Source organism: Balaenoptera acutorostrata, chromosome 10 (assembly GCF_949987535.1).
Source record: "Balaenoptera acutorostrata chromosome 10, mBalAcu1.1, whole genome shotgun sequence".
In the NCBI taxonomy this organism is placed as follows: Eukaryota; Metazoa; Chordata; class Mammalia; order Artiodactyla; family Balaenopteridae; genus Balaenoptera; species Balaenoptera acutorostrata.
The window spans coordinates 48,113,963-48,124,656 of record NC_080073.1 but is presented as its reverse complement, the minus strand read 5'-3'; the positions used below and the strand labels follow the sequence as shown (position 1 = coordinate 48,124,656).

General features: G+C 41.5%; 1 protein-coding gene across 3 annotated transcripts; it reads right to left on the bottom strand.

The window, feature by feature from the left end:
• Positions 1 to 95: 95 nt before the first annotated feature.
• On the bottom strand, positions 96 to 10,380 carry ZNF502 (zinc finger protein 502). Of its 3 annotated transcripts, XM_057555743.1 has the most exons (5): positions 10,299 to 10,342; positions 4,973 to 5,059; positions 4,586 to 4,727; positions 4,370 to 4,483; positions 98 to 3,525 (listed from the first exon to the last, which is right to left on the bottom strand). In XM_057555743.1, exons 4-5 carry the CDS (start codon positions 4,422 to 4,424, stop codon positions 1,961 to 1,963), a joined length of 1,620 nt encoding a protein of 539 aa, XP_057411726.1. In that variant the 5' UTR covers positions 4,425 to 4,483; positions 4,586 to 4,727; positions 4,973 to 5,059; positions 10,299 to 10,342; the 3' UTR covers positions 98 to 1,960. The 3 variants fall into 3 exon arrangements, with proteins under 3 accessions (XP_057411727.1, XP_057411726.1, XP_007193550.3); XM_057555744.1 differs by lacking the exons at positions 4,586 to 4,727; positions 4,973 to 5,059; positions 10,299 to 10,342 and adding an exon at positions 4,201 to 4,266 and having other exon boundaries at positions 96 to 3,525; positions 4,370 to 4,484; XM_007193488.3 differs by lacking the exons at positions 4,586 to 4,727; positions 4,973 to 5,059 and having other exon boundaries at positions 99 to 3,525; positions 10,299 to 10,380.
• Positions 10,381 to 10,694: the final 314 nt, after the last annotated feature.

The window sequence follows — 10,694 nt, the reverse complement described above, 5'->3', positions numbered from 1 at the left end:
TAATCTCCACTCGAGACTCCAAAGATGGTAGCATATAAATATTACTCTAAATATCAGGAAGTTCCTAAAGTTTTTGGTGGGCAAAGTTTGACTAAAATATATTAATTCAACAAATAAATATTTATTGAACATTTACTACATGCTAGCAATGAGTTTAGTGGGTTTTTTTCATTTAGAAAAAAATACATTGACATTTGCTTTCAGTAGACTATATTTTTTTTCCATGAGCATATAATATAAAGTTTTCATAGGGTTATTTTTGCCCATAAGATATTAATTTACTCAATTATGAATTGTCCTATGGCAGGTTTGAGAACATAATCTTTATAGCTGGAGAGGGAAAAGTATGTTATTTCTGCCACATTCCCATTATTGGTAATTAATTGCTCAAACCAATGCTTGTAAGACACTTGCTCTGGAAAAAAAAAATCGATGCTGAGTTCCAAATAACCATTCCAGAATTAACTTACTTTAGTTTTTTAATAGTCATATTTTTAAAACTATATAAGCTTCAGAGCATAGAAACTATTTCAAATACTAGTCAAAGGCTATCTTCACTTTATCTTCCAGAGCTGAATCTCTGGGTAGCAGTTAAGAACATGAAAGAGAATGGGGAAATAAAGGGGAAACATACCCTTCCTTTCTCTCAAAAGAATAAAATACCATCACAGTCATGGCAAACTGTGTTATCTCAATTTTCAGGGATTTGAAAAAGAGGTAATTCTCTCTAGAATTCTTTCCAAATTCATCCCACGAGAGGTGTTTCCCTAGATACTCCTAATCCGCGGGGAATGATAAATATCCTGGAATAAGAGGCCCAATAAAAACAGAAATATCTGAGATCTAATGAATCCATGGTTAGAGCCACCAATGCCATGATTACACAAAACCTAGCCATCCCCACTACGGTGACCATTTCATCACTAATGCTTTCTCCTCTCTAAAGGCTAACAAACCAAGTTCCACTTTGTTAATCCTAGTGGGCCCCTCTCCCCTGGTCCCTGTGCACTAGTGCCCCAGCCAAACTTACAAGAGACAGGTGTACAGCCTAGTCTAGGACAGGGATATGTGGGTAGCTTGCTCAGTCACAGGTAGGCTTCCTGCTCTGAGGCTTCTTAGCACTAGCAGCCTAGCACAAACCATTTTCTTTCTGGATAAGATAATATTCCTCTGGGAAAGAGGTTAGGTCTTCCTCTCTGTGACCCTCTGAGCAGATCTGACTTCCTTCCCACAAACTGACATCATTCAAGAGAAGTCTCTCTTGATCTCTTATTTCCTTCTTAGCCCCAAGTCACCCTCCAGCTTGAAAGGATCAGGAAGCTCTCCCTCACCCTGATAAAAGCCTTCTTCACCAACTTTTCTGTAGCAATCAGCCCAGCTCTTGCCACATATCCCCTTATTTGCTGAATAGATGAATGACTAAGGATTCTGTTTTCACTTGTTTCTATCTCCCCTTCACGGGAACACTTCCACAGATGGGCAGCCTCCCCACGGTGGCATGGTCAGAACGGCCTCAGGCATCTGCAGGCTACTCAGCACTACCTCAGAGCTGCTGCCACTTTCACACCGACAATCAATTTGGAAAAGCACCTCAGCCTATGACCAGTGAACACAGGTGACAAGTTGGGAAGGTGAAGCAGGGGTGTAATAAGGGAAACACAGTGCTAACTTAAATGGCACCTCCAGGTATGAGAATGCCATGGAGACAAAGGAATGGCAAAGAAAGAGCAAGGATTTCTCTGAAAAGTAGAAACTTCTTTCCTACCCTGTATTCTCAGATGCCCACCTGGAGTAGGCCCTGCATTCTCCAAGCTCCCACCTCCATTTCTCAAAATACCCTCCTGAGTGCAGTATCCAAGGCTCCTTTATCCTTCCCTCTAGGAACTCTTCCTGTCCCTCTTCCCCAGCCAGATTCCTAGTCACTGTCTCTAGAGAAACTGTCATAACCTGAATGTCAGGTTTATTCACCACTGTGAAGTTTCTGATGTCTGAAAAGGACTGAACTATGTCTGAAGAATTTTCCACATTCAATGCACTCATAAGGCTTCTCACCAGTGTGAATCCTGTAATGTTCACTAAGGTGTGCATACTTGCGGAAGGTTTTTTCACACTCACTACATTTATAGAGCTTCTCACCAGTGTGAGTTCTATGATGTTCAGTAAGAGACGTGTTGTGAGCAAAGGCTTTCCCACATTCCTGACATTTATAGGGCTTCTCTCCAGTATGAATTCTCATATGCTGAGTGAGGCAGGTATTCTGGTTAAAGCCCTTCCCACATTCATTGCATTTATAGGGTTTTTCTCCGGTGTGGCTTCTCTGATGCCGAATAAGGCAAATGCTCTGAATGAAAGCTTTACCACACTCACTGCATTTGTAGGGTTTTTCCCCTGTATGAATTCTCTGATGTTTAGTGAGTGGGGTGCTCTGAGCAAACGCTTTGCCACATTCCTTACACTTATAGGGTTTTTCTCCAGTATGAATTCGCTGGTGTTTAATAAGGGATGGGCTCTGACAAAACGCTTTCCCACATTCCTTACATTTATAGGGTTTCTCTCCAGTATGAATTCTCTGATGCTGAGAGAGGTTTGCCTTTGTATGGAAAGTCTTCCCACATTCATCACATTTATAGGGTTTTTCCCCAGTGTGAATTCTCTGATGTTGTGTAAGATTTGAGTGTTTGCGAAAAGAAGAGCCACATTCATTGCATAAATAAGGTTTCTCGCCAGTGTGAATTCTCTGATGATGAATGAGGTGTGTGTTCTGACTGAACGCCTTCCCACATCTATTACATTTATAAGGTTTCTCTCCAGTGTGAATTCTCTGGTGTTCAGTGAGATGTGAATGATTGCGGAAGGAATTCCCACAGTCATTACATTTATATGGTTTCTCTCCAGTGTGGATTCTCTGATGCTGAGTAAGAAATGATCGACATCGAAATGTTTTCCCACACTGCTCACATCCATATGGTTTCACCCCGGTGTGAATTCTTTGATGTCGAACAAGGAATGAGCTACGACTAAAAGTTTTCCCACATTCCTCACATGTGTAGGGTCTCGTATGAGTTCTCTGATGCTGGGTAAAGGATGAGCTCTGATTAAAAGATTTTCCACATTCACTACATTTCCAAGATTTTTTCTGTGTAGAGAAGATCGGACAATTACTTTGGTCTGAAATCTCATTGGTGTTTATGCTACTTGTCTCCCACTGATGTAGGCTCTCTTCTGTAGAAACCCTGAGATGTGTAACAAGGCTTGAGGTCAAAAGCACGCTTCTCTCAAAATTATATTCTTGTCTAATCATTTCTGGAGGTGCTTCCTTGTGGATGAAAGTTATTCCCCCAAAACCTTCTTGGACAAGGCATGGTCCAGGAACCTCTCTGGGAGGGTTTTCCTTCATGCTCTCACATACATATTTTTCTGCAAATGTAGAATCCTGGTATTCATCCTCTTGGGATCTCTTTGATGCTATCCCTGGCAAATCAATTTCAGAGCCATCCTGCTCTGGAGCAGGCTTGTTCACCCAACCTGAAAAAAACCACCACAGTGAGTATCTCTTGTGCAAGGCAGAGTGCAAGCCCCTGAACTTATAGGGACCTAACTTTGACAGGTCTCAGTAATGGCCTATGAGTAATGGCCAATAAGAGCAAGTGGGGGTAGGACTTCCCCGGTGGCGCAGTGGTTAAGAATCTGCCTGCCAATGCAGGGGACACGGGTTCAAGCCCTGGTCCGGGAAGATCCCACATGCCGCATAGCAACTAAGCCTGTGTGCCACAACCACTGAGCCTGCAAGCCACAACTACTGAGCCCCTGTGCCACAACTACTGAAGCCCGCACGCTTAGAGCCCATGCACTGCAACGGAGAGTAGCCCCCGCTCGCTGCAACTAGAGAAAGCCTGCGTGCAACAAAGACCCAATGCAGCCACAAAAAAAAAAAGAGCAAGTGGGGCAAGTAATTCAGAGTTACAACTAACTGGTGGAAAAGATCTGCATCAGGGTAAGGTGATCACCATTAATGAAAAATGAGTAGCTGCAGACACCAAGGAAGTGACAGAATCAGAGACCAGGGAGATAAAGAGGAAAAAACAAACAATAACAGATTAAGACAGGGCAAGACAAGAAACATGGATGGTTTGTATTCAAAGAGTGGAGAGTGAGAGAATGTAAAAGTGCAAAATAGTGGAAATGAGATCAAATGAGTACCAGGGAAAAGCTGGCCTCAAGAGATGCTCCCTCAATAGATGCTCACTCACATTCACCCCAGCATTCCTAAAAGAGAGGGTAATTTGCTCTCCTGAGCTTCATTCAGTTTCTCTTGTAAAATTTTCAAAGCCCTCCTGTTTCTTCCACTGGTGATCCCTTGCTTACTCACCTGGACAAATCTCTCTTTCAATCTCTCTCTCTTCAGCTCCTTGCATATTCAACATCCACAAATCTTCTCTTTGCTTTGATTGTAAAAGACTTCAAGGTTGAAAAACTGGGAGCCCTGCTCATAGAGGAAAAAAAGGTGGGGGAGGGGATATCACTGTCCCAGTAAACAGAAAAATGAGATAGAGCTGTTGCCTAAGGATATTATCTGGTAACTCACACAAAACCTGTCAGGACAGCAACGTGCCTGCATCACCAAGAGTCAGGGTTGGTTTCCAGCTTTCTAGGTTAACAAACTCCATTTGTCAGCTGTCCAAGAAGTGGCAGCCAGACAGACTGACATATTAGCAAACACTCAGGTACTTGAGAAATAAAGGAGAATGTTATTTATAAAGATAAAAATAACTATGAAGTGAATAGGCATATCCATGTCAATTAGTGCACTCTTTCCACTATACAATAATCTATATGAAAAGTCAATTAATATAGTCAAACGTTGTGTTGGGAAATGGCCTCAAAGCAAGGCTAATGCATTAAGTCTGATCCACCCACCTCCCCTATATGTCAAGGAGCTGGACAGTAGTTAGGGATTTCTATTTGATACAACCTAGAGATATGCTGATTGTCCTTTCTTCAAGATGTCTTATCAATTCAAAATCTTTTCTTCAGGCATAGCTCAATATAAGAGTGTAGGCTGCAGTTGAAAAAACAAAAACACTTTGTGAAATAATTTTTGACTTACAAAGAGTTGCAAAAATAGTATAGAGAGTTTCTGGTTTTTGGAAAGTCAAAATCATAACTGTTCATCCAAAAATGTCTCTCCATATAACCCTGAAGTGAGAAGTAGAATTGGAAGCATTATCTCAAGAAAAACAGAAGGCAGAGAGATGGTTTACCATAATCAAGAGCTCAGAAGGCATGGAAGAATAGGATGTCTGGTGAAGTATATAATAAGGCTGGCCCTGTGGACTTCTCATCAAGGTCTGTGCCTCAGTGTTGAGTTTTAGAGGTTTAAGAGGATCCTATCTGGGATTTCCTGATCCTCTTCCATAGCAGGGACATCCTCTTCCATAGCAGGGACCCACTGCAGAATCCTACAGAGACTCATGAAGTAGTGTGGGGTTTGGCTATAATCAGAGCTAGACAGTGGAGAAAAAGTCAGACATGCCCCCGCCTACCCAGAGCTTACGTCACAGCTCAACAAAGACATTAACACCAGTAGTTACAAATAAGGGAATTATAAAAGGAGAAATACTGGGTCCTGTAGAATGCAGAGCAGAGGGGACCTAATCTAATCTGGGAAAGAAAGCCTCCCTGAAGAAGAGATAAATAAGAATTAGACAGGTGAAGAGGGAAAAGAAGATACCAGAGAGATGAAACAGAATATACAAAAGGAATTAAGCCCCATACTTTGGAAGAATGAAAGAGATCTAGTAAGGCCAAAGTATTAGGCACTAGAAATAAGACATGAAGCCCAAGGCAAGCAAATACAACACTGCAAACCACTTTAAGGAATTTACCCTAAAGTGAGCAGAAAGCCATAAAAAGTACTGGAAAAGGTTTGAAAAATATGTGACATGATTAGATCTTCTATTAAACACACACACACACACACACACACACACACACACACACACACACACACACACAACTTATCCTTTTGCCCATAGAGCAAAGTGTGTACAAGGGGTGGAAGGTAGGAGGCAAGGTGAAGGCTGGAGGACCCCTTGGGAGGTTGTTTCAGCAGTCCAATAAGGGGACTGGGATGACTAAGAGACAGAAACAACAGGACAGGATGACTATTGGAGGGAGATGTGAGGGAGAAGGAGAAGTTGATGATAATTTGCTGGTTTGGGGCTTGAGAGATGACAGTGACCTTTAGTGAGAGGGGTAACACTGGTTTGAGGAGGAAAAAGATACATTCAGTTTGAAATATCAGTCATACATATATGGAACAGAGGACAGAGGTGTGGGCTGAAAACTTGTATTTAGAGTTTTTGTCATAAAGAAGGTAATTGAAATTCTGGGGGTAACAGATAAAATCATCAAAAGAGTGTAGCTAGGAAACCTCAACAGTGAGTTTACACATTTATAAGGAGGTTTAACTCTGGCTTTTGATTTTTAGATTCCTAATCCCTAAGAGAAATAAGTAAACTAATTTAATATATGATAAAAATTGGCATTTCTAATCATAAAAAAATTGATTACTCACAATTTATGTTGGGACTGTTGCTTAAGTATCTGGAAAAAACACTTAGTGAGATTCCTACCTCACACCACATACCAAAATAAACCAAAACCCAGTAAAGGGTTAAAAAATGTATTTTTGATTTATACATCAAGAAGTAGATAGACCTGATAGATAAAAGACTTCCTATTAACGAGTAAAGAAAAAAGATGAACCGATAGAAAAATGCAAAGTACAACAAATACACCAAGAATTTAAAAAGGCCAATAGACATACCAAAACAAAGTTTCACCTCACTGGTAATCAAAGAAATGGGAACTGAAAGAATGAAGAATCAATTTTTATATCAAGTTGGAAACTCTCTCTTTAATGCTAAAACTGAAAACTGGCAAAGGTGCAGGGAAAGAGAGCTTCTCACACACCACTGGTGGGAATGTAAACTGGTACCATCTTTCTAGAGCTAACTGGCAATATACTGAGTTGGCCAAAAAGTTCGTTCGTAAGATGTTACAGAAAAACACAAATGAACTTTTTGGCCAACCCAATATATTAGGTCTTAAAGTTGTAGGCTGAGTGGCAGTTGGGACACCACGATCACCATTTTGTAGGTACAGAAAGTCAGAACAAAATTCTCAATCTGTACTATATACAACACCTGCAATGGATCTCAGAAGATCCTCAGTCATCAGTATGTCATAAAAATGCCTATATTATTTAACCTAGTAATTCTACTGTTAGAACTTTTTCATAGAGAAGGAACCTCCTAGAGTGGGAGAAAAAAACCCAAACTGAACTCTTTTGCTACCTGTAAAAAAAAAAAAAAAAATCCCCTGAAATGTTGTTGGAAAACACAATTTTTCTGTTGATGGACACTGAGGCTTAGCAATTTAGCAAAGTATGGTACTTCCACTTGGTGGAAATTATACAGACATCAGATAATTGAAAATGAAAATATGTGACAATGTGGAAAAATACTTATAGGCAAATGTGAAAAAAAACCACAGGATATTAAAATTTCAAATACAATCTAACGTCATATATGTATGTTAAAATATACATATGAATAAGATCAAGAAGGAAAAGTAATCACCACCATGTTGATATAAATTATGAATGATTTTCTCTTCTATTTTCCAAATTTCCTCAATCATCTATATTTTGCCTTATTTTTAAAAAACTTAAATCTCTCAGAATATCTATCAATTTGTTAGCCATGATCATCTTGAGGAATAAGATTATGGTAAACTTTTGTTTTAAGGCCTTTTTGCAATGTTTTAAAGTTTTCCTGTAGAAATAAGTAAATAACTCTGTAGTCAGAGAAAACAAGTGAAAAAAATATAATCAGAGATAAGCACAGAGATTTATGTACAAAGATCACATTGTTACTATAACTGTAAAAAATACAGGCAAGTAAACATTGATGGCATATCAATATGATAGATTATGAAACTATTAAGAGTCATGTTTGCAAAGAACATGAGAAAATACAATGTTAAAACTGGAGACTACAAAACACTAAAACAAAAAATATGCATATATATACCAGTACTAAAGTAAGCATTCAATAAACAGAAACTATTATTACTACACAGATATATACAAAACACACACATAAGAAAGGACAGAGGAAAACCCACTAAAATGTCAACAACTGATCTCTAGGTCATTTAATGGGTTACTTTATTTTGTCCTTTATATCCTTCTACATATTTCATTTTTCCTGCAATAAACATGAATTACTTTTATAGTCAGTAAACCATTTAAAAATGAGAGATCTCACTCAGGGGTTTAAACACCCCCCCCCCCAAAAACCTTTCTTTTCACTGCCACACCTAACGGATATGGTATTGGTTTCCCTTTCAAAATAAGATCAAAGTGGCAAAGTGGACTGGACTGGGACTCAGGAAACTTTGCTCTGCCATAGCCCACATGAGCAGGCTATTTATCTGAAAAAGGTGACAGATAATATCCACGAGTCCTTCCAGCTCCAACGTTCTGTGAAACCCCTGACTAAATTTTTTTTTTTTTTTTTGGCTGCGCCACACAGCTTGTGAGATCTTAGTTTCCCGACCCCAGGGATTGAACCCAGGCCCTCAGCAGTGAAAACTCGGAGTCCTAACCACTGGACCACCAGAGAATTCCCTAAATGAGTTAATTAATTCACGTAAAGCATTTATAAAGATATCTGCCACATATCAGGCACTCAACAGGGGTTAGGCATTATTATGTTTGAGAAGCACACGTTGGTAACAACCACTGCCCTCCAGTCGTGGATCATCTGAGCTGTTTGTCTATGCCAAAAGTTAGCAAACCTTGCCTTTGTAGTTTGAAAACAGAACCAGACAATAGGTAAACAAGTGATCTTGGTTGTGTTTCAATAAATTTTTTTTTACAAAAACAGGTGGTAGACCAAAATTTAGCCCGTGAGCCACAGTCTGCTGTCCCCCTGGCCTCTAAGTTGCCCAGAATAGGATGTACAGGTGCTTCCACAAATACATAATGTGGAATAATCTGTTGGTGATTTTAAGATGCTGAAAGGATCTATCTGAATCCAGATTTGGGGGAAACGGGTATTATGGTGAACGGACATATATATCTCCATCCTCATCTTGCTAAACTAAGAGGGATCTGGCTTCCTCCTCATGCCTTGTAAGATTTCTCCCTGCTGCCACTTCCCTACCCCTCTAGAAGGATTCTGGGGAAGCCAGGTGGGGTTTTCCAAGAATTTGAAACTACAATTCCTTCAATAAGACCACACTTAAATGTACTCTTCTCTGAAGCCCTTCTTGATTTGCCTGTTGGCCCCAAGTAACGTATTCTTCCAGGCTGCAGCAGCACACTGGATCTATCTCTTCTGCAGCCTTGGGTCATTCAGTAGCAATGTGTCCTCGGATAAGTTACCTATTCTCTCGTACCTCAATCTCCTCACTAAAAACTAGACAATACGTTGCTGTGAAGGCTAAATAAATTAGCACAACTGCTTAAAACAGTGGCTAGTACACGTTAAGTGCCAAATAAATGTGTTTTAAAACATTACCACAGAAATCTGCTCACATATATATCTTCCAGCACTACAGAGGAAGCGTCTTCCCATTTGGCGGGCTCCGAGGTCACTCACCCTGTAGCCCCGCCTCTAAACCCTGTGTAATATTTGGCAAGTAATGGATAGTAAATTTTTGTTGTTAGACGTTAACATTTCCATACGTGCTATCACGTACATGCTATCAACTGAGCTTTAGAGAGAAAAGAAGGCAGTGACAATCCAACTTTATAGAGATCAGGAAACCGGCTCTATCATGGGTAATTATAACCCAGGTCTCGAGACTCCCTAGCTAGTGCGCTTTACACTATTTGCCTTCTCCTCTTAAGTCGGTCCCTTAAAAAAGTGTGAGCTGCAGGACTGGTTGGGGGAAGTAGCTGGTATCCAGACCGAGAACTCTGGCCCCAGGATTTCATTTCCAAACACGGGTCCTAGGTCTTGATCATTTATCCATCACTCAATCATCATTCATTCATTTATTCACTTCACCATCTTCTTAGGCGTGTCCTCTGTGCCAGGCCCTGGTGAGTGCAGTGTTGAAGCTGCAAGCCGGGCCGGGCCGCCGGGAGTTCGGAGCCGCCGTGCTGGCAGCAATCCGGGGAGAACGAGGCCCGGGCGGGCTTGCTACATAAACCTGGGCCGCCGCCACAGCTGAGACGCACCCTGAGCCGCTGCCTTCCCCTCCCTTGGGCCCCGCCCGCTCACCGTGATGTCCGGCGGCTCCCAGCGGGGCGGCGACCACGGTCCCGGAGGTACACGGAAACCCAGGGCGCAGGCTCACCCGCCCGGACCGGAAGAACAGCAGCGCGACCGGTAGTGCGTCATCAGCGACTCCCGAAGCGCAGCCCTCGCTTGCCTCTCTAGGAATCGGGAGGAGCCTCTCGATAGGGGCCTCATAGAAGCCAATCGCGGGCTGGTTTACCTCCAAGCCCAGTGGCGTGCCTGATGTCCCATGAAAGACTGCCTTCACCCGGAACACAGTGACCACCTCATGCCTGGGGAAAACTGTAGATGGGGGCGTTAAGGTTGGAAAGATTGCTAAGTGGGAGTCAGAACGGGCCATCTCGGACTTCCCTGGTGGCGCAGTGGTTAAGAATCCGC

Bases quoted from the DNA above. Each gene is read 5' to 3' on its own strand.
- ZNF502 (XM_007193488.3), bottom strand. From the start codon at position 4,424: ATGTTGAATATGCAAGGAGCTGAAGAGAGAGAGATTGAAAGAGAGATT. The intron at 3,526-4,369 runs GTGAGTAAGCAA...GGTTTTTTTCAG, and splicing joins TGAAAGAGAGATTTGTCCAG to GTTGGGTGAACAAGCCTGCT.